The 24385-nt window shown below is 36.0% G+C and overlaps 3 protein-coding genes across 3 annotated transcripts in view; 1 reads left to right on the top strand and 2 right to left on the bottom strand.

Annotated features, from left to right (window-relative positions):
• The first annotated feature begins 4179 nt into the window (after positions 1-4179).
• adra1d (adrenoceptor alpha 1D) lies at positions 4180-11641 on the top strand. The gene is made up of 2 exons (XM_041984354.1): positions 4180-5495; positions 10265-11641. Exons 1-2 carry the CDS (start codon positions 4538-4540, stop codon positions 10813-10815), a joined length of 1509 nt encoding a protein of 502 aa, XP_041840288.1. The 5' UTR covers positions 4180-4537; the 3' UTR covers positions 10816-11641.
• Positions 11642-15793: 4152 nt separating this feature from the next.
• On the bottom strand, positions 15794-17323 carry LOC121638798 (5-hydroxytryptamine receptor 4). Its single transcript, XM_041983792.1, has 2 exons — positions 17279-17323; positions 15794-16930 (listed from the first exon to the last, which is right to left on the bottom strand). The coding sequence occupies exon 2, from the start codon at positions 16915-16917 to the stop codon at positions 15841-15843; it is 1077 nt and encodes a 358-aa protein (XP_041839726.1). The 5' UTR covers positions 16918-16930; positions 17279-17323; the 3' UTR covers positions 15794-15840.
• A 5343-nt stretch (positions 17324-22666) lies between these two features.
• Positions 22667-24385, bottom strand: part of LOC121638586 (uncharacterized threonine-rich GPI-anchored glycoprotein PJ4664.02-like) — a 28281-nt gene continuing 26562 nt past the window's right edge. The window contains exons 50-52 of the mRNA XM_041983447.1: positions 24204-24268; positions 23967-24109; positions 22667-23732 (exon numbers count right to left, since the gene is read on the bottom strand). Coding sequence (XP_041839381.1) covers positions 23623-23732; positions 23967-24109; positions 24204-24268 — 318 coding nt within the window. The 3' untranslated portion in view covers positions 22667-23622. The remainder of the gene's footprint in view (positions 23733-23966; positions 24110-24203; positions 24269-24385) is intronic.

The raw sequence follows: 24385 nt of genomic DNA, 5'->3' as shown, positions 1-24385 counted from the left end.
TTTAAACTTTTATGTTCACTTCAGTTAAAAACAGCATGTATTTCCCATAGTTAACAAGGAGCCATAGAGCAGCAAAACAACAATGTGCATTAACAACATAAACCACACAAACGGTTTACCATGAATGAAAAAGTGTAATGCTGGACCATTTGAATACTAGTTTAATGATAAAAAACAACATTTTGATAAGTTATTTGTTTCACATTGCCATCAGACAAATTGATTACAGCAATTTTTAATCCCAATTTTCATAAATTTGTGGAAAGTTGCATTCTTTGCTGAAGCAGAAACCAGCTGCATGTCCTTCTTGCTGGTGAGGAATGAATGTCCATCAGTTTTCTTCAGCCAAACCCAGTCAAAACTGCTGCTTTTGGTCTGGACCTAAAGTGGTTATCTCTATGTAAAACCCTGTATTGTCCCTGTGGCCACCAAAGCAGAGTCCTCCTGAAAACACCAGATTGTAATCCTTGATGAGAATCTGACCTATGACCCACAGATAAAATTCTTTTACAAACCTGCTTTTTATGACGGGAACATGCCAAAAATGCTTTCAACAGCAGGTTTAAAATAGCATATCGATACTCCCAGTTTTTTTCACAATGAAGCCATACTGCTAACTAATACCCACTTAAGACCAAGATCACACCAACCTTCAACTGCAGCACGTTTTCAGCTCTCTTAATGTCCAGTATTGATTTGAAGATACTCTTTATCACAAAAAGGGCACAAAAGGACTCTTCTGTTCAAACGTTTCAGGACGTGCAACTTTATTACTCGTCTCTGCTGCAACTCAAATTAAGCAAGGGAGTCATTTGCTCCCAAAACTCCACTTCCACATCATTTAATTATTTGATTGGTAGTTCAGAGTAACTGTCCAAGTTAACCCTCTCAAAAACCTGGACGGTATAAGGGCTTGACAGTTAAATTAGTATGGATGTGAATACCCATACACTGTCTCAAAGCAGAGTCAGAAAAAATATTCCAAAAATGCACACTTTCATTTCAGATTTCACAGTGACAAATTCAGGCAGTGAGTGGCCAGAACGGGAGTGGAAACCTTGATGTGCATGTAAGGACATTACCATTACTGACCTCAGAGTACCATTCAACCCATGCATCATCCTCTGCACCACACGTTGACAGGCTCATGCTCAGCATTACTACAGAAAACCCCCTCCTGTAATGTATCGCCTACAGTTTGGTTCACATGACTGCAGGTTTAGACCTTTCATAAAGCAGAGCAGGTGGGCTGGAGGAGACTGTGGTATTTTTTTTATGAATCCAATAATGATGGTGTGCTCTGACAGCTGAGCAGACTCACTGTCACTTGAAACAGAAGTACTGCTGCCCATATCAAAGAATTTACTCTAAATTAGAACCAGGTTGGTTGGTAAAGACATCTTGGCAATTATTTAACGTATTGAGTGGCATTGGTGCAAATATTTGTTACATTTTATAATATCGCATACCAACAGTTATAAGTTTGACTTGTTTTCCTGTTTAAGTTTATGAGTAAATTTTCATTTAACTTTCTGAGAGTAAAGTACTTAAAATGGCTGAAAATGTTAAAAAATACAGTGTTTTCTTAGGTTTTCTTCTCGTGTTTTGTTTTTTTTAGGTTTCTCAGGTCTTATTTACTTACATACTGAGCAAAATTGCTCAGTAGCAGTACACAAGTGTTCTTTGGCTGTACAAAACTCTAGAGGCACTCCTCAGTGTAGCCATACTTTTGCTTGCAAGAAGCCAGAGTTGGTTGTAATCTCTAAAAGTGCTCTTTAGCAATAGTTTTCCAGACATTCCATGGTTTTTCAAAGCTTTTCTTTGCATATTATCTACTTTTTCACTCATTTTTAGTTCAATCGTTGTACTAAAACTGACATGAAGTATTCAAGTCTAAAAGTAGCACCCAACACAAGGAACGGAGCACTGTTATCCTATGTCTACATCTAACAGATAATGTAGCAAAGAGCTCATTTTAAAATCTATCAATTAGGCAATGTGTTACTAGCAGCCTGTCACAAAGACACAACTTGTTCCCATTTTTTTGTTGTATCTACAAAAATGCCTAAGAAAACACTGCTTGAAAGATATAGATTAGAATTTTTTCACCAACAAAGTGATTCCCAAAGAGCTATTAGCTGAAAACTTGTCAACACGATGTGCATTATGTCCTCAAAAGAATGAGAAAACTGAACAAATGGAGGACAAGGGAAGAAGTGTTTAGCCTAAAAACCATTAACAGCAGATGAAAAATATCAAGCCTTGAGAAAAATAGGGAAAAGAATTCAGCAAAGACTTGGCATAAAACATAAGAGAAGCATCTGGACCTTGAGCTGATCTTTTGTTCACTAAAGCCTTGTCAGAAATGGCTTCCATGGAAAGGCGGATAGGCAAGAAGCCTTTCTTATGGAAGGCAAACAGGAAGAAAAGCCTGGGAAAAAACAAATGACAAAAGAACTTGGACATTGCAGGAACAGTTTGGGATCCTTCTTTTCTTATTCTTAAGCTCAGCAGGGATCTTCTGGACAGAGAACACAACAAAAGGCAGCTAACATTCAAGAAGAGCTTTAAATATCCTTCAAGAATCCTGAAGAACTAATAGTGAAGATAACTTCAAGGAATTTCTATAAAACTGATCTAAGAAAGTTCAGACTGTGTTGATAAAGGTCATCATACCAAATATTGACTTTCAACCTCAACCATTTTTACCCTGTATACAGTACTTCTATATTTATGTTTGCAAACTTAAAAAAATGCTACACATATTTTCTGTTTTCCTGGCAATATATAAAGAAAAAAGAGGTGGCTGTAGAATATGTCGGGCAGAAAGTAAGATAGATTTAGGTTGAGGTGCTAATAGACCGTCACTGTCACGTCAGAATTACTTTATAAGATGACAAATCTTACTCCTGGCTTGTTTACCTGTGGAGAGCAAGTATCTACAAACCAGTGCCACTGAACATTATCCTAGATTTTCATCAGCTGTCTGATGTCAACTAAATTCAGCCAGAACGGTGAGAATAAAATAAGCTGTCTCTTCATTTATTTATATCCATCCACCAATTTTGTCATGAGCCACTGAATGATCATTACATTACTTTAAGCATTGAACTGTCAACACACACATCCTCCAGGATATTTGGATATTTGGTGTCTCTGTTATGTCTGCAGCAATCTTACCTTAGGGCTGTTTAATGAGGTACGGAAAGCAACAGATGCAAAGGGAATCATTCAGTATTCATTATTTCAAGATATTTTCAGTGTAATAAAATATTCCAAAGAAAATTTCATATTAAATGTTCTGCAGACAAATTTCTACAGAACTAATGTAGACTCTGGGGCTTAGGCAGTTGTTTATTCATTCCAAATAAACAGCAAAATATGATGTACAAACTCCTGTCAGATGGGAGCAGTGAGCTTACTGTATGCTGCGATAACAAGCCATAGCAGAAGGACCGTCTGCTGTAAAACTTTAAATTAATTCTGAGTAGGCACAGTAGGTCACTACGGATCCCAGAGTTACTTTTCAGCATTTTTGCAGGCATTAAATTCATCTTAGCCTATTTAAATGAGATCCATGTATCACAACACACATCATTGCTTCACTGAACGAAGTGGTACTTTGGGACTGGTATTTTTCTATGATGAGATAGTTTGTCCCCTCTGTGACTCTCCCTCTTGACCCTTTCTCTCCTCCTGGCTCCCTGGAGGTTTAGACAGGCCTTTTCCTTCTTCTTAAGCCCAGCAGGCCCATAGATGGCAGCCACAATGTCTGGGAAACTTCACAGCTCTGCCTGAGGACACAGACTAGTGGTCAGCACAGATTTGTTGGTCAGACTAGATGATCTGACTGATATTGCTTGGTCTTATCTCTTGCAGTTTGGAGGAGGTTTGGTCATGTAATGAACATGGATTTTCCCACTTTTTTTTCTTTCTCCTATTTTAGTTAAAAATTTGGTGAATTTTCTCATGTTTTTCGAGCAAATATAGGACAGAAAAATCCAGAGTAAAAGATGTAAAGGGTCAAAGCATCAAGAATGGTTTACTATATTTACAGCTACGCTCTCTTGTGGAGACAGTGAACGCAGCATTAGCATGTGTCGTGTGGGTGGAGCTGTAGGTTCAGACCTGCTGTACCAGCTCTGACTCTGTGATCAGAGTTGATGCAGAGGATGCCAACAGTGGGAAGGCAATCGCGTGGAAGAAATACGATTAAATTGAGCTGAAATTTGCTATTTGTAATTTGAATTAATCCTATTTATAGAATTTAAATCCAGTTCAACTGAGTACAGTTTCCCCCATTTTTGTTCTGTCTGAAAAAAACATACTTTTCTTTATCAGGCTCGCATTTGGATAGATAGCTGTGGGATTTCCTTTATTTTTCCCTCTTTGCTTTTGCCCTGTGGTAACTTGTTGACCCTGAAGACGACCGCCTGGTTGTCTTGCTGGATCTGAATCGTAGCATGAAATTGAAGGCAACATCCGTCACGCTGCTTTCTAAAGAAAACTTCCTCTAAACTTCTCTTTATGGCGCAAAATGACAGACTCTAACTTGAGGAACGGAAGCAACGATGGGCTGTATTTTGCTGAAACGTTCAACGAATCTGCTTTGGATCACATATTTCCAAATGACAGCATCACAATATGCAGGAACTTCACCATGGACTCGCAGGTTGTCGGGGTCGGGATCTTTCTTTCCGTTTTCATTTTGGTGGCGCTTGTTGGGAATATTTTGGTTATCCTGTCTGTGGTGTGCAATAAACATTTACAGACCGTCACAAACTTCTTCATTGTCAACTTAGCCATAGCAGACCTTTTGTTGAGTGTCATTGTGCTGCCATTCTCTGCATCTTTAGAGGTTCTGGGATGCTGGGTGTTTGGACGGATTTTCTGTAACATCTGGGCAGCTGTGGATGTGCTCTGCTGCACCGCCTCCATCCTCAGTCTCTGTATAATCTCTATCGACCGGTACATTGGAGTCAAATACTGCCTTAAATATCCAACTATTATGACAGAAAGGAAGGCAGTGGCTATTTTAGTCATCGTTTGGGTATCATCTACAGTCATCTCTGTTGGACCGCTCCTGGGCTGGAAGGAACCCCCGCCTGTGGACGAAAGCATCTGCAGGATCACAGAGGAGCCTGGTTACGCACTCTTCTCCTCTCTTTTCTCTTTCTACTTGCCACTCATGGTTATTATCGTCATGTATTTTCGGGTGTATGTGGTGGCCCGCAGGACTACTAAGAACCTGGAAGCGGGTGTCAAACGGGAGAGAAATAAATCTGTGGAAGTAGTCCTGCGCATACACTGTCGCAGCGTGGTAGAAGACGCGCGTCCCGCCAGCTCCAAAAGCAACAAAAACCATCCGTTTCGAAGTTCGCTCTCAGTGCGGCTGATGAAGTTTTCTCGGGAGAAAAAGGCTGCTAAAACTCTTGCCATCGTGGTGGGGATGTTCATCCTCTGTTGGCTGCCCTTTTTCTTCATTCTTCCAATGGGTATGTTCACAATTTTAACATTCCGTTTTCCTCCTTCAGCGTGAAAATGTGCACGAGTGCGACTTTTTATTGCGTCCTTATCGCAGCACGATGTGTTCAAACGAACAAACTCTTTAGTTTAGAGGCTATTTATTATTCAGCTCCATGACTTTAATTGAATAGACTTTGCAATGATATAAGACAGTTCCTATTTTAATAATACATGCCTATGTGAATAATTGATGCGTTTGCTTCATCTAGAGTGATTTAACGTTTTCTATTTTCATGCAGCTTCACTTGACACCTTGGCAGATTTCTATTTTGGTTACAAGTACACCCTAATAAATCAGTGAGCAACACTTTAAAATGACTGAAAACAACCACAAAAACTTGCAAAGTGAGAGTGGTGAACTCTAAGATGGAAATTACTATCTGCTGTGAAGAATTGTGCCAAGCAACAATCAAAATCTGACTATTGTGATGTTATGGGAGCCAATATTTTAGTCAGAAAAGACCAAAGCTGTAGCTTCATAATGAGTTTTGAGCCACACCTAGTCTTTTTGATATAGTCTGTCTTCAGATGGCTGCTATCACTCTTATAAAGAATTGACATTCTTCTGTAATGAGCACTCTGAAAGGAAATGCTTCCAAGTCCAGAGGGCTGTAAGAATAACAATACAAATATTATTTTGTTTTCTATGTATGCCACATGCAGGCCTTAAAATAATAACAAATATGAGGAATTGTGGAATAATGAGATGTTGATGTAATTACTAGAATTTACTGCAGTACTGAAAAGTAACTTTTAAAATGTGGAATAACACCAAGACAGGGAAATAGTCTTATTATTATAGATGTTTGAAAAGGCCTACCAATGAAGACAACCACTTCAAGTCATTAAGTTAAAACAAACTGACAGATATGTTTATTTGCTTTGTAAACCCCCAGCAAACATGAAGGCAAAAAGCCTACATGCACTAATTCCCATGACTTTTCTTTTAAGTGTGGTTCATTTTTAAAAGCCATTCCAAAGAAGTGCCCAGTATCTTATCAGGCAAAGAACTCACATAGCTTTCTAATTCTTGCATGTCTTTACAGAATTGTCCATGCAAAGCCTGCAGGGAGAGAAATGAAGCAAAGAATAAAACTGGTGCTACTAATCATGTCAGCCATTCAATGGGAGAGAAAAAGGCTATTTTATTTGTATGCAGAGTTGTAAGACAGATTCCCTTTTCTTCCCATCAAAGATGAGTAATGACAGCAATGGGCCTCAAAAAAATCATTTTAATGATTATCAGTATACATACCAAATACACTGTTACTCCATTCTGATAATGCCAACAAAACTTGTCAGCATTTTTTAATATTAAAAATTTCATCAACATTATCATAATGACGACATGACTGACTTTATGATCACATTTTTAAAGCCTACCTGTAGGGAAAAAAAATTGCCCTGCAGTGCTCAAGTATAAAAAAGGACAGTAGTGTAAAAAGAAAAAAAAGCAATTTATTATTCAAAAGAGAAAATGAAAGCAGCTTATTCAGAATTACCTTAGAGAAATGTGTCTGATGTTATCTGAAGTTGCTGTCTTGAATTCCTAATTTCCTGTAAAGTGGAGTCTTCTAATTTTCACAATTAAGACAATCAGACCATGATGAATACTGAAGTAGTGTCTGCAGTATCTCAGTGCATCATTTATTTATCATTTGTTTAGTAAAGCTAAATAAAACTTTAGAATTTTGTATGATTTTTGGCTCCCTGGTAGAAAACAAATGGCTCTGTTTTTTTTTTGTTTGTTTTAAGTTTTTTTCACAGTTGCTGTAAATGTAGTCCTGAACTCTGACCTTCTCAGAGGATGTATTTCAAAACATAAAGTCCCCACTGGGATCAATGATGTGTTGTTCATTCCTCCCTGTAGAACGAGTCCTAAATGACTGATTGATGAGTGTGGAGACCAAACCTTTGTCAGACAAATTAATGTTGCTCCATTATAAAGACAATCATTAATGAGTTACCTTTCCCTGAGGGGCAGACATGTAATTTTAGACTCATACCAATCAGGCCTTCACTCGGGGATGATTCAAATCTAGATGCAATATTGTGACTCATCTCAAGATCCAGTGAGACTGCCCCCAAATCATTTGCTTATTAATTCAGCTCAAGAAGACAGTTTTTATGGCCAAAGACAGACTCTCCTAATATACCATCATTCTTCCTAAAGATTGAGAACAAAACAAATGCTCAGAAAGGGTGGTTAGCATGGATGGAATGTTAAATATACCCAACCAATGCAAGGTCATACAAGTTTGAAATATTCTCAATACTGTACTATTTTTAGTTTTAGTATCTTTCAGATAAATTGGCTGATGTTTCTGATATACTCATCCGTACACAGTGACAAACTCTCCATGGTGCACTGCATGACATATTTCTCACCATCACACAGAGTGAGCTTTGTTGTGATCTGGGTATTGATATTTACCACAGTGTTAGATTATGTATATATATTTCATTAAATACTTTATGCCTTTTGAAGCACTTTTATCCTCAGAAACAGAAGGAAGTGGAATTGGGGCTATGATAAAATGGAGATGGAAGAAAATATTGAAAGCCAAGATGTAAAATATCACAAGCCATGTGCTATAATAATTTTCCCAAATGTACACTGTAGAGTAAGCATTCCAGTTTTAGTCAACTTATTTAGCACTATGTCTACTACAGTGACTGGTTGGCATACAGATACATATAAATGGATCTGCATACATTCAATGAACTAGATCTTAGAGCTTAGGGGACCCATGAGGGTGAGTTTTAAACCAAAATATAAAATACTGACCTTTATACGGAACATAAAATATGTAGGAGATAATTCCCTGCAGAGTTCAGTAACAGAGAACTGCTCAGGATTCTGTCTGCTCACACAAAAGAGCCGTCACAAAAAGCTGTCTGAGATATTTGACAGGTCCCCAGACTCCAGGATAAGGTTCACCTTTTGCTTTACTTTACGGTTTGTTTCTGGCTACGAGCCAAAGTAAACAAAAAAAGACAATTTTCTTACATATATATATATATATATAAAAAGACTGATATTGTATCCTAAAAGGCAACAAGAAAAAAAAAATGAAAGGAGGAATTAGAGTACCTGTTATGATATTGGCTGTGACTCAGAGAGATAAATCATGAACTGCCTGCCTCTAGGGTGATGTCATTTTAGTGAGAAGATTCTATGGAGAACGTCACTTCCTTTAATGACTTTATTCATCTTAATGTTAAAGTTTCTTGGATTAAAACTGACTTAGCGAGTCTTTTAGCAGCAGTACATGCACAGTAAGAGCCAGGTAGGGGACGCCACACACTGTTAAACTGCAGAAAACATTACAAACGAGATTGTGCACTTGATTTGATCATTTTCTGGTTGAATGGATGGCACATTCCTGCAGTTTGCATTTTGTGGTGCATATTATGTTGCCGTTAGCTTATATTAAAACAACATGAAGCCATTACTTGTGGCTACATTACTTATGTACCAGCCATTTAGGTTTTTCTATGCTAAGAAAACTGAAATGAAAATGGACTTCTGGGCTAGAGCAGTGCAGACTACTTGACAATACCACTTTGCTTTTCTGCCTCTGTGTCCGGGGGTCTAGCTATCTTCAGTCCAAAGCCAATGGAGACAAGAACAACTAGCAAGCAATAGAAAAGACAACATTCCATGAAATGCACCATGTCATTACACACAGCAAGTATAAAGACTCAGGCGAAGCAGCAGGACTGTGCTGTCAGTGAGCTTTACAGATGCAGTTTGAATTAAAACTGAAATGTTTTCACATCTGTCAAATTACTGAAGAGGAATTGCTCCCTCAAATTCTCCTCTTCATCAGAGGAGGTTCCTCCCAGGGGTGACTTTGCTGGGTTCATACAACAGTGGAAATCCCACATGTGGAAACATTGCAGCATACGGTCATTAGAAATGGTATGTGAGAGAAAGCTAAAATAAATAAATAAAAGGAGAGGTCAAATAAATATTTTTTTTTTCTTTTTATATTTTAAAGCTTTTTGCCTCACTGTCTAAAATTATTGTTATCCAGTATTTAATCCAGCCTGATTGATCTTTATAAGAGGTTACTATAGACACAATCATCTCCAATAGGAAAAAAAAAAAAATTAACAGAACAATGATGTTTATTTTAAATTGTTGCTCAAGATTAATGACTTAGACAAGGAGGTGCCGAAGATTAGTGATACCTGTTTACATAGAAGCAATATTAGCATTGTGTCAAATAGGGAGAAAAAAAACCATTAAATAAATAAATAAATAAATAAAATAAATAAAGAGAGGATGGAATTTTGATCCTTTTCTTCTGTTTAATTGACTTTTTTTCCAGACATATTAACACACTCAAAACCTTTGACACTTGGAACATATTCTCTGAGGTCCCTAGATGTCTCTAGACCCCAGTAACATACATATTCACCTTTTTATTGTGAAGCAGTTCTTTGTTTTTGTCTAAAAATATGGACAGAGGTTTAACAAGTTAAAGTTGTTTATGGCACAACTTTCTACAAATGCAAAGCATTAAGAAGCTAAGGTTAATTAAAAAAAAATCATATTCACTATCTGATTGTTTTATTTATTATTACATGTTTCAAGTGAAGTAAAGTCTAAATATACAACATGACAGCTTCCTGTTATCATTCAAACACCTTAGATTATTAATATGAATGTTCTTGCTGCGTAGATTTTGATACTGAAACTTATTATCCTGATGTTCCCATCTCCTTCTAGGATCCTTCTTCCCAGCACTAAAACCATCTGAAACTGTGTTCAAGATAGTCTTTTGGCTAGGATACTTCAACAGCTGCATCAACCCGATGATCTACCCCTGCTCCAGCAAAGAGTTCCAGCGGGCTTTCACTCAGCTCCTTAGATGCCAGTGTCACCAAAGGCGGAGGGTCCTGCGTCGCTTCTATGACCAGAGGTGGCGAACAGCTGTGAAAGGAATAACAACAGACCAAAGGGGAAATTACACCCCTGGCTATGCTGTGCACGGATCCTGTGACGGCTCTTTCTTACATAAGAAAAAAGGATGCTCGCTTGGATTTAAGAGATGGAGCCTTTTTCCACCTCTGCAAAAATCCTCCTTCCAGTTCAAAGAAAAAGTGAACAATCTGTCAAATAAATTCAAGGGAGGGACAGGAAAAGGCAGCACTGTACCAGTGGGTCACACTGAAACAGTGGATACAGTCTCAATGGGGATTTACAACTCATGTGAGCAGAGCAGTTATCAGTTCTATGATCTAGCAGAATGTTATGGTCTGAAGGAGACTGACATTTAGAGGGCCTCCAGAGAGACTTTTATTTATTTTCAAAGGGCCACACTGGACCAACTTGCAGAAATGACTGTGATAGGACATAACATTTGGAAAATATCTGAAAATCAAAGTTGAAGCTGAAAATAATGGCTTGAACCCAGCACAAATGGAACTAATATTTTCTTTCAGCCCCTCATGGCTGTTGTGTTTCATTACATGAAACTTCCTGTAAACAGCCTTAATTCACACATTGGAGGTGAATATACTGCAGCAAACTCACTGACCTGACTGCTATCATTAGGCCACCATGCATTCTGCAAAAGCCCATTTCTGTGGGTAAAATATTCAACACAAACCGAGATCATCATTACAGTTAACATGCATTATGTCAAACTCTATTTCAGAGTCAGCTTGTCTTCACCTGATGGCCAACTGACACCATGTGATCACGACAGCGACCACTTTGTTTGATATTTTTAAAGATTTGAAGTTAAAAGAAAAAAAAAAAAACAATAAAACAAAACTCATAAATACAAAAAATGTGCTGAAGCTCTATCACCGAAGAGTCATGAATGCAATTTTCATTATTAGAAACTCTGGAATCAATTTAATGTAAAATACCAGAGTGGATTATGATTATTCATCTTTGTTTGTGACAAGGCATTGTAAGATAAGAAGCCAGCAAAGAATACAGATGTTGCACAGTATTTATTGTCTTGGATTTATGGGGTAATCTGACACAAATGTGTAGACCTAAGTGTGATCTGCAATGCCAAGTGAGCATTAATGTGAAATGAATGTGCTGTTTTGTTTTGTTTTGGTTTGTTTTTTTGTTGTTGTTGTAGTTGTTTTTTTTTTGTTTTTGTACTTTTTTGATGTTATGTTAATGTTGGATAAAAAGCAAAATAATAAAAATGAGCTGAGAGGAATAAAGTTGTTTGTCATTTAAGTTACAGTGAAGCATCCTGTAGAAGGTGTCTGCTCTATCCAGAAGGTGTCACTGTTGTTTTACCTCCTGTACGTTTCAACCTTGTCATGCCCTTTGAAGGCCTTTTTTTTCTTTTTAGCTGTATATATATATATATATAAACATGCTTAGCTATGTTATCTTTATAAAATGGGCATCATGCTGCTTGAACATAATTCTAAACAAAGCATCAAGCAATGTAAATCATTACCATCCCCCATTTCTGCACCAGCGTTGTGACACTGCTGTGTTTAGGACAAACATACTGCCTAACCATCTTCTTGTAAAACTGAACTAGACACACAAGCACACTTTCAAAAGGTTGGAGCTGCAAGCACAAAAGAAAAGAAAGAGGGGGTGACTTTATCAAGATTAATGAATCTTAACTGCTTCCTGTTGTTTAACTTAATTCCACCATAAATTCACTCAGATGCTTTCTGGGTGAACGTCAAACTTGTACTGTGTCCTTATTTTTCCCATTTTGAATTATTTCCAAAGCTAACATGTGAAAAAAAAATGTATATACATGTGAACAAACTGGACTGAAACACTCACTCAATACTGTGTAACAGCACAGTAATATAGTTACTGTAACACAGTAACATTTGGTAAAAAGATATAAAATAAAAGCCCAAATTAATGCTTCAGATCCTGGCTGAGATTCTGAAGCTTCCCATTTCTTATAACAGTATGAAAACAATTTTCCAGCTAATGTAAGAAAAGTTGCTGACTTTCAAACGTGTTGATTACACTTTTACACCTTGCACAGTTCTACGAAGTGTTAGAGAGAGACAGTTTGTCTGTAATCCTATTGTAAACTGGCTGCTTCGATGCTGTTTTTAGGACAATGACAGTTTATAAACCTAGTTCCTACTTGACTGTCTCAAGTTGAGCTTTGCAATGCAAACTGCACTCATAGTGTCTATAGGATCTGTTTACAATGTTCAAGAAGAGTAAGGTGATGGGAGATTTTATACATCTAGAGGTTTTAAGGGTATCTTTCAATTCGGAGTCTTCATTAAACAAACAAAGCTTTATTTTATATAACCCCTCTTCCCTGAGTTACCGCTTTTAATATTGTGATTTGTCTGATTTATCTGATGATTAAAGTAAAAGTCTCAAAACAAGAAAAACAAAAATCAAAGACAGGAAGGAAAGGACTAGATGACATAATAAATTAGACTTTTTTTTTTTTTTTTTTTAGAGCAGATAGGTATGAAACAAAACCACTTCATTTGTTGGTGATTTCATGGTTTGAGCCACATCTTTCCACACACTCTGGATACACTCACTCTGTTTATGATGTCGTGGATGGTCTGCCACAGTAAGTATCATTGGTATAAATTTCCACACCGCTCCTTCATTACGAGACCCTCCATAGTTGTGATCATAACTCCAAGCTGAGTTATAGTGTGCCATATGGAAGTGTTTAAGGCCCAGGTTAAAACTGGGCTCTCATGAGTCTGTGTCTAGCCAAGGAGCTACAGCTTACTCTGCCCACCCACCTGTCAGGGATCAGATAATCAGGACCCTATAGAAAACAGGTATGCCTATCAACGTCTCCAAAACAGAGCAGTATCACAATTTAATGTTAGAAATTGTGACAGGGTAGTATATTCCTGGAGTAGAGTTTTGTGTTGGGCCATGTCTGCAAGACAGGAGCCCAAAGCCATTTAAAATAAAATGTGCAAACTTTACTATGCATGATACCATAATCATGTATTCCTAACGCCAAACCTTACCCATCTGTGAGTGAGAGATAAATAGAAAAATATTACATGAATGAAAGTGAAGTAAAATAGTAAAAGACTTCAGAAGATGCTGTTTGGGAAGGTCTCTCAACCTCAGGTCTGAGACATGGAGTCTGTGGACTGATGCATCTTCTACCTCATACCTCTCATCTACAATGTCAGATACATCATTGTGTAGCAAAATGTTGAATGCAAGACGACATGAGGAACTGGTTGAAAATGTCATGATGAAGCATAATATTTCGATTTGGTCACTAATAACTACAGTTATCGGGTGCTTCTGATAATTGTTTTATTTTCTACCAGAGGCTGAAGAAAGGTTGAAAACAAATGAATAAAAAAGAAAGAAAGAAAGAAAGAAAGAAAAGGGAAAAAATGCAGATTTGGAAAATACCTGGACTGTTGGCATCCAATAAATGAGAGATGTCCTACAACACCTGCAGGCTTACATCAAGTGTAAAGAAATACACATTTATATCTTAAATTTAGTATTGTATACAAATACAGAGTACAATGATCGAATGATGGTCTTTCTGTGTGGGGTTTGCATGTTCTCCCCGTGTATGCGTGGGTTCTCTCCAGGCACTCTGGCTTCCTCCCACCATCCAAAGACATGGATGTTTGGTTAACTGATCACTCTAACTTGACTTTAGGAGTGAAAGTGAGGGTGAGTGGTTGTTAGTTTCTCTGTGTTGCCCTGTAATGGACTGCCAACCTGTCCAGTCTGTACCCTACTCTCACCTGCTAAGTGCTGAGATAGGCTCCAGCTCCTATTTATTTATTTATTGTTGGAAACTTTAAGCAATGAAAGAAAAACTTAAATATGCAAATTCTTAATTTGTTTGAACCATTGTACAAGATACACAAACGCAGTACAGGACATTATTTTCAGTGCCCTACAACTTCAGTAGCTACAAAGCTAATCTGAAATTTGATGCCAGCAATTAGCTCATAAAAAAATTTTGTTTGATTGCATTTTTAGAATTACTTTAATATTTTAATAATGCAAAATTGTTGTAGTTTTGCAAGGAGAAAGAGGATTCCTCAATATTTTACACAAAAGGTCAACAAATTGAGGTTGTTCAATCCTGCAAGTACCTTGGTTTCCTGCTGGATGATAAATTACATTTAAAAAGAACACAGAAATGGCCTTTAGGAAGACTGAGGCTCGGACCAGGCTCTTCTTTTTGAGGAAACTCAGATGTTTTGATGTAAATAGGAACCTTCTTTATGTGTTTCATCAAGGAATTTTAACCAGTGTTCTCTGTTTGACTCCTGACTGGACGTTATACTAGGTAAGAGAACGAGCTCTAAACTGAGAACTATTTCACTTCTACAAAGCCATCCTCTTCATAACGCTTTTAATACTCTTAAAAGCTCTTTTAACAAACGACTTATGTGTCAATGTTATTCTGACTGTTTTAGAAGATCTTTTGTTCATGCGGCTATGAGATTTTAATTTTTGTACTAAATCATGCTTTTAGTTTATTTTTTTCTTGGTTTTATTGTAATGCTGCAGTTATTTATTATTTATTTACTTATTTTACATCCAATCTAAACCTAATCTAACTTCTTGCTGATTACCAAATCTCAATATTTGTTTGTGTCAAAGATTTTCTCAAACATTTGCGTTATGTAACAACAGTATTGCAAGGTGCTCTGGAGCGCATGTGTTTATGTTGATCCTCAGCATGACGGATTTGTAGGCTTGTCTGAGAGCTAGAAAGTCACATACATTGAAGGTTTCCTTTCTTTGCCTTTATGGACTGAAATAAAGTAAATTAAGTTAACTCTACATACAAATGGTATTTTTAATTTAGTTAGTTTCTTGTCAGCACAAACATTTTTATGTGGTATACATAAACATAGGGATGTGAAAATACTGTCTGCAGCTTACTGCCATCTGGATCCTTTTCTAATATCACTAACACATTCCCTACCACAACTGGTCATCAAAGACCAGGACAACACATGGAAGTGATCGAGAGCTAATTGTCTAGCATGTTCTAGTCCTGGAAAAGCTGTGGTGGTAAAAATCCAGCCAGATTTGAAATGCCTGTGCCACAAAGCACACACTTGGAATAAAACGAGGTAATTTTCTCCATCACGGTTGAAGGCATGGTTGTTGGCATTCACACATCATTAGTGTTATAATACACAGTTTTGTTATGCTAATTCTCTCCATCTCAAACATATTTTGCTCAGCCATCAATAAACAAATATGGTTGCATTACTCTGTTAGTAGTTCCATTGATTTGGAAAAATACAGAAAATACAGCTCTTCCTCGATTTTTTTATAGCCACACAAAATTGATAGATATTATCTTCATTTCATGGTTGATCTGTACTTTCATTTGCCTCTTTCCTTGTGTGTGATAACTCCATCCCTGGGGATGATCCAGGAAGGCACACCCTGCATCCCATGAACATGAGGAATGCCCTACGAAAGGAACGGTTGAAAAAACCATATAGGAAGGGATTCAGAGATGAGTTGACATATCCTAGCCAGAGAAATATGTCCCAGACAACCACCTCTGTGCTGTATTCAATGAATGGATCCACAATGTTGACTGTAAAGAAAGGCATCCAGAAGATAAGAAAAGCTCCCATTATGATGCCTAAAGTTTTTGCTGCCTTTCTTTCTCTCTTCATTGTATTACGATGTCGTTTTTTCTTGCTTGAGTCTTTGCCCACTCCAGCAGCCATCTGGCTTTCCATAGCACTGATCTGCCTTGCCTGTCGTTCGGCAGCTTTAAAGATCTTCCAGTAGGCCACTAGCATTATAGCCATGGGCAAGTAAAAAGCTACCAAAGAAGCCATGACAGCATAAATTTGGCTGACCAAGAATACACATACATCTTTCGGAAGAAGCATGTCCACACCAGCAATGTGAAGGTCGAGCATTATGGGGCCAAAGGAGATAAGCATAGGAACAGCCCAGCAAGTGGCAATGAGCAGAGCTACCCGGCTGTGGGACATCTTTAGCGAGTAAACAAGGGGGTTACAGACAGCATAATAACGGTCAAAGGCTATGCAGCTGAGATGGAATATGGAAGCAGTGCAGAGCATGACATCAAGGCTGGAGTGAAGCTTACAAAAAAGAGAACCAAAGTACCAACACCCTTCCACAGTCCGAATCATACTATAAGGCATCACCACCAGGCCAACGAGGCAGTCAGCCACCGCGAGGGACATGACAAAAGAGTTTGTTGGAGACTGCAGCTGCTTGAAGTAGCCAATAGATAAGACAACCAGAAAGTTGCCCACCACTGTGCAGAAGATGCCAACTGAAAGGAAGGCGTACAGGAAAATGCGAGAGACCTGGTTCCTGAATGTAGCACAGGACTGAAGATCAATCTGAAGAGATGAGTTTGCATCTCCAGGCCATATCAGACTGCTGTTATCCATAGTTTGATCAAGCCTGTCAAAACATACAGATATAGTTAGAAAACTGACTTACAGAGAGACATTTCATGGCAGCTTACTCACCCTGTTTTAACGTACATTAGCAGAAAAAAGAAATGTAAATATCACAGAAAAGGTTGTATGAAACTATTTTACTCAACTTCCTTCACATAGCACTTTATCAAACACATTACTGCAACCCACAGTGTTTTAAACAAAACATAAAAGGACCCAAAACAAGACAGAAGAATAAACACTGAAAATTAGAAAAGCTATTTGCAAATAACAAATGGCACCATAGTTACTTATGATTCCCTGAACTGTTAGTTTTAGTTTAAAGAATAAGTCATTGGAGATTGTATACCTGCAAAGCCTTTCTCTGATTAGGTTTCCTCATCTAACATGCCATCTGTTTGCCTTGTTTGTACCAGGTGGTCTCTCCATCAGCTGATGTGGATTTAATCAGGAGAAAGATATATGATAGCTTTTTGGATGTTCTTTCAAAATTATGACAAAAATAAACAGTTCAAACTTTTAGATTATATACAGAAAACCTTTAGAGAAGTGATATGACTGTTCAAGTCTGCTGTCACCAGAACAAAAACAACACATGAAAGAGCAACAAGTGTTTAAGAACATGAGACCATCATGAAAAAATCTGCCACACATATTAAGGAATAGTAAAAAACATTATCTGTATCTTTACAAACTTTTCAATTAATTGTTTGTACAGTTGTTTAAATTGCATATTACAGAGTTTATAGGAATTGCTGTAAACTTATAGTACAAGTGGAGTGATCAGGGAGCAGATGTTACAGCTGACTTGCAATAGATTTTAATGAACACCACAGGGACCATGCTGTCATGATGGGAAGTGATAGAAAAAAAAATAGAAAAAAAGTGACACCCCCTTTTTTTTTTTTTTTTTAGATTTTTGGCTTGAGGAGTTGGGTTTTCTAAAGAAGTTGAGATAAATAAAGGGAGGACAATTCCTATTAATAAACTTTATATTTGGTAACTTATGTGCTGTAACTTAACCAGAATCATTGGATCTAAAAAATGGAATTTACAGCACTTAATGTAAAAAACAGCATAAATTACTGAATTAAGATATATTTACCAGTCAAGCAAACTACAGTTGTTTAATGTTTCACTGGACTATAACAACAGAGGATCTAAAATATGCCAACTTAAAAGAGACCCAGGATAAAATAGTGGAAGATGTGAAGAAAATAAAGTTACGTGTTTTTGAAAAAAAAATAATAATAATAAAAAATAAAATTTGAGGTTACTCTAACTTCATGGAAGTGAATGTGTCCATCCATCTTCATGTTATCTTATTCAGGCTGGAGACTGGAGCCTGTCCCAACTGATATTGGGTGAGAGAGAATTTACTCTGGATGAGTCCAGAAGTAAAATATTAAAGATATCTACTGTTGTTTGTTGCAATGCTTTTCTTTCTTTTTTTTTTTTTTTTTTATTCCTTTAGTCCTTTATTGTGCCTTTTACCTTCTTAGTGAGAAAGATTGCCCTTCACGGTTAAATGAAAAATATCTATGCATCATTTTCTTCTCACTCCACCTCTGTCCACACGGCTTGTTCTATTTTATCCATTTGATACATAGATCTACACTAGAGCTTGGAAATAATGCATTCTCTCTGTCACATAAGCAAATAAAAGCAACCATTACTAAATTGTTACAATTATAAAGAATTACTCCAAAAGTATTTTTGTTATATCTTTATTTACTCAGTCTCACACAAATGTTATCAAGTGAATAAAAAATAAATGTCCATGCCTATTGCAGTCTATCAGAATGGTAGTGAACAGTGTTATAATGGTAAAAAAAACATTAGGCAGATCAAAAAGCTATCAACTTTAATTTAATTTCTTTTTCATCTGATGATTCTGCTAAGAATAATTTGGATATTAGGTCACTGCAGTCAGCTTTATCTTTCCATCTAACTATTTAAATCAGCATGTTTTCAGCCAGTGTTAAAAACAAACAACTCTGACTTTTTCTCATCAGCTACAAATAGGAAACTGAACAAACAATAATACTCACCTGTACAGAAGAAAGATGATCGTCTGCCCTCATTTGTGCATCTCACTGCAGCTCTATCAACCTTGGTTTTATACAGGCAAGAAGGATGTGAGAGGTGGGAAGTGGGCTGCAATGAATCCATGCAACAATAGACGTCTGCTGCCTACTCCGCCAGCAGTTCATTTGTGGAAATAGCAGTCACGATGTTTACATTTGCAAACTTTCTGATTGGCTAGACTTTTTATGATACGTTAGAGAAAAAAAAAAACTAAAATGATTTTATTTGTTGGTGACAAGACAAGACAATACACTATATTTGAGAGCAAAGTTAAATTAAGACAACATTGATGTACACAGTTATACATACATACATATATACTGTACTACACATACTTTACATTGTGTGTATACACTGTGTATTAAGTTTTTTTTTTTTATTGCCACATGATAAGGCTTTTGCACAGTGAAACGTGTCTATTGCATTAAATAAAACCATGTGATACACAACAAATTCACCAAAAGAGTCAACATGGTCTAACTTCCAAATCTGTATTAGCAATGATGGGCGAAAGGAGAGCATTTTTACACTTAACGTCTATTTCTGCTGTTATGAATAAAAGATAGGACAAACTTTGCTGTGTGTAATTTTATGTATGCAACATTTGTAGGTTGGATGGATTAGTTAGTGATGATATAACATGGACTGTCATTTCAGTACCATCTGAAAAAATTCTTTATGGAGATGTTTATTATTATTATTATTATTTGCTTCTTCTTGTGATTGAACTTTGTATGGTTACATGGTGAGATTTAGGTATTAATTCATTCCAAATTGCAGAGGACATTTTTTTTTTTCCATACACAATCATTGTTCTAATGAAAAGTAACCAGTTCAATTAACTGTGTAACATGGTAATGATTTTTAGATCCAATTAATGCAAGTGTGTTACACTTTAACAAAAAAAAGCAAAATATGTTCACTCAAAAACAAAACAAAACAAAAAAAAACAAAACACCAAGTTCTATAAGCATATTTATATTAGCATAGGTACATAACCTTAAAGCAGCTCCCATCATCCCTTTCATGTATGTCAGTGTGCTACAGACCACAGCCAATCCTGCCGAGCTTGAATACCTTGGGTTTTAGCCAGTGACAGACGTATTTCAAGTGTGGCGGATGTGTTCTAATTAAACATTGGGGATTTTTAATGAGAGGTGCACTAAAAGGCTCAATAATTAATGTTTTTTTTAAACAGTCATTCATATGTGTAATGCAAGTGTGCTTAACAGACAGGGTAGACTGCTGCACATCTGTTCTTTTGTTCCTGAATGAAAAATATAGAGACTTTGATTCCTGTGCTTTGTTAAATTTACAGGAGGCCAAAGAAAGTGACTCATTAAATATGATTACACATTTCATTACCATTTGTAATGTTTTTTTTTTTTCACAACAAAAGAAATCATAGTTTGTCACATTGAATGAAACTGGCAAATGATCACTGACAAGGTATTTCATATGCATGTTAAGATATAATGACTCATTACAATGTCCTCGTTGGTCATAACCAGTATACATGTATGTTTATTTTCTACAAAACAGGGGCTCAAAATATTCTTTATTTTAAATTTCACATTATAAATCAGAGGTCAACAGTAGGGCCAAAGATAATTTTGATGGACAGTTCTGTGCAGGAGCCATAATCCACTTACTACTGCTCTCAAATTTTCCCATCTTACATTACTAATTTTATTTTGGAGCCTTTAAAGCCTCGTTAAGTGTACTTTATTTTCAAATCAGGTTAGACAATGTAAACGAGTATAAACAGGAATGAGTGTTAAAGAATGCCACTCCTTATTGATTCTCCACCAAGAACCGTATTTTGTCCCATATTTTCAATGTTTGTAACATTTTTTTGTAAATAACAAAGATATGCAGTTAAGTTAAAAAAAATCTCCCAGCCCATAACTGGAAGATATTTGAGAAGCTGGAAAGGAAAACTGTTTCTGTGCTTAAGACTGCTAGAGCTCATAGAGGGGGTTGCAAAAAAAAAAAAAAAAAAACATGTTGTACAAGCTGTTAACATAATAAACATGACTACACACTCTGTTTACAATAAGCTGATCAAACAATGAGATTTATTCAGAAAAACTTCTTTACTTAAAATAAAGACTGGTATAGAACCCTTTAAATTGGCTCTGTGCACAAGTACAAACTCTTTCAGGATGAAATGCATGATCTTGCTGCTTCTTTATTCATTCCTAGTCTTTTTCACTTTTGTCTTGTATAAACCTATGTTTGTACATTTTTTTCCCCTTTAACGGCAACTAATTTCTCTTCAGGATTAGTAAAGTACCATTTAGTTAATAGTTCACTTTAAATTACCCTAATGCATCTAATCATCTTTCTTTTTTTGTTTAGTCAGGCATTACATAGGAATTATTGACTAGTAAGACAACAAATACGATCTGGAAATAAACAAAGAAAACTGATGTCGGTAAGTATTTCTGGGTGCTCAAGGTTATCAACTATGGTTTGGATAAAGTAATAAACTAAGTGAAAACAGGTGTGGCTCAAGGAGTTTGTTAAAATAACTGGAACTGTAAATATTGAACAGATATAGAACAATGTATAAAAGACTACAGATGGCCTGCTACTGAAATAAAGCGTTAAAAAATAGCAGAGAAAGCCTTTTTGAAACTTATAACAGACTTAAATCAGTTTCTTTCAAGATGTATTCTAGTGATATAGGTAGAGGTACATCTGAATTATTATGTCCCTGGCATGAATTATAATTTAATGAAACTTTGTCATTATTTTTCCAAATCAATTCTTTGTTGTGAGTTTAAAATTTCATACCTGTTATCCTTAACTATTTTCATCTATTCGTGTTGTGTTTAAGCATCAAGTGGTCACGTCTTATTTAAAACTGAAAAGAGTGGTGAATAAAGGAATTTACATGCCATTTAATGCTGGTTAATTGAATGAAACTTTGGTTGCAGAACCACATCTTTTCTGGTGAAAATTACTGGAAGCATTGTAAGGTTTTGTTTACTCAACTCAAATAATTGTGCCTTTTTCTCTCTCTCACTTTTTTCAGGTCTTTTAACCGAAAGTTTAATTAATTGTCTTTATTTTTTCTTTCTTTCTTTTGGTGTCTGTTCATTAGTTCTCTCTGCTTGTGTTCTTTATTATATTTATTTGTTTAGGAAAACAGTAATATGAGAGCACTGTAACCTTGACTTAACAACCTTTACTAACGATAAAACCATGGTTTTAACATCTCAGGAATGTGTAATCATCCTTCAGGCAATACAGCCCTCTGCTGGTGTGATGTTCTCATTACAGGTCAATTGTTAAAAAAATAAATAAATATAAATTATACCCGTTGCACTATTCATTCATTATTAACAAGTATTTGGCTGAGATTAATTAAACCCCTCTTACAATACATACTGACATATTAAGTCACAAGAGCATTTTAAACTAAAACCACTAATGATTATGTATGGAGTTCTGTCATTTCTGTTCTCTTAGTTTAAATGGAATATGTCAGGATGTTTGCATCAGAAATCTTCTGTAAATACTTGCATTTTTTCTGCATCAATGAATGCGCTCACAGCCGCTACTTAAACAGAGCAACACGTTTTTTTTTTGTTTTGTTTTTTTTATATATAAATTAAATAACAGTCAGTAACTGTTACAGATATGAAGCTTAAAATGGTTTATTTCTATCCAGTGAGTACAAAGAATCTGAAGCATGTCCATTCTCAACATACTAAGAAAGAAAAACAAAAATTATTTTGTTTTTACAAAGAGATGTTAGAGACAAATGATCAAAATAACATGTATATTTAAAAGATAAACTTTCATTTATTTGCTAATTAACAGTGCAGTTTTGGCATTTCCATTGTTTTTAAACCTTCAGAAAAATCATTCAACAGATGCCAGTAAACAGTTAAAGGTATACTTCATCATACATCACCATTAAGATTAACTCAACGTTCTAGACTAACAGTCTTAATCAAATTCAAGGGCAGTGCACACTATTCACTTGATACTTGGCGACCTTGCAAGAAAACCATATTATAGTACTTACAAAAAACATTGTAAGGGGTTGTTGCTGTGTTTATAAATATAGATTGGAAGCTTGCTGTCAAACTTGAACATTAATTATTGGTTTCAAACAGAATATAAATCATCTCATGCATCAAGATCATTAACTTCTACTCTCATAGCTTTTAGTGCCACACTGCATTAACTGCAGTCCTCTTCAATTTAACCATTTCCCTGCATGCTGACTTCGGATGACAAATCTTATCTAGCTTAGTCACATAATACTTTTAATATAAAATAAATATTATTTATGTCTTTGTAATTTCATTTACATATACTTTAACTGTGCTGCACTGAAATCAAGGAAAAATTGATTTGTAGAGAAAAACTAAATACTTTCATTTGATTAGTAAATTAAATAAAACATGATAAATATTTTGGAAAATACTACAAACTTGTTTTCATGTTTGATACACAGCACACATCTTTTACCACTTGGTGTTTTGGTAAATTTCATAATGCACAATAGTTAAGGCCTTTTTTGTTTCTTGGTACATTTATTATCTCATATTTTGCAGCGCAGCAGAGGCTGTTGGTAGGATCTCGGTGTTATGAGCCAATCAGCGTCTGTGACACAGTCAGAACTGTTAGCGAAAACATTGCCAAAGTGCTCACTGTGGGTAGAGGAGAACTGTTGTTGCTGGGTGTCAGTGCTGACTCTGAAATATTAAATATAACAAACAACAACAACAAAAAAAAAACATAGGTATTAGATAATGTAATCGATTTAAGTGAATTACTAAAGTCAAGCAATAGCCTGAAAAGGACATTTAATCCAACTTCGCTATTTTTCTCTATGCAGTTCAAGAAATTAGTCTGCTTTTAATTCTTTATTAAAATGCTCAGCAAAAAAATGTTTAGGTTAAACTTTTTTAAAGTCTCCAATACTTTACCTGTAACAACACTGTCTGGCATGAAATCCAAGGTTGTAGAAGTAGCAAGTTCTCTGTTAAAATCAGCGGCAGCATTCAATACCGAAGGAACCACGCTTTGATTTTGGAACACAAGACCCATATCGACAACCACTGATCCATTCCTACAGTGTCAAACACATAACAAAGCATTTATAAAATACAGCAGATGAAAGAAAAATACCAAAAATTCTTTAAGTTACTGTAATGTAGTCTTACGTGAATGAGTTAATAATGGAGCGAAGGAATTTTAATCCATAGAGTTTAGCGCTCACTCTGTTAATCTGAAAGACAACGTTACTGGTAAATGACTGAAAACCCAAATGACAGCAAAGAACAAGATTTAAAAAAAATCTCTTATCTTGTATCTGTTTCCAAAATAATTATAAGAAATCAGATAT

The sequence above is a fragment of the Melanotaenia boesemani genome, chromosome 4, assembly GCF_017639745.1.
Source record: "Melanotaenia boesemani isolate fMelBoe1 chromosome 4, fMelBoe1.pri, whole genome shotgun sequence".
Taxonomy (NCBI): Eukaryota; Metazoa; Chordata; class Actinopteri; order Atheriniformes; family Melanotaeniidae; genus Melanotaenia; species Melanotaenia boesemani.
This window is presented reverse-complemented; position numbering and strand designations above follow the sequence as displayed.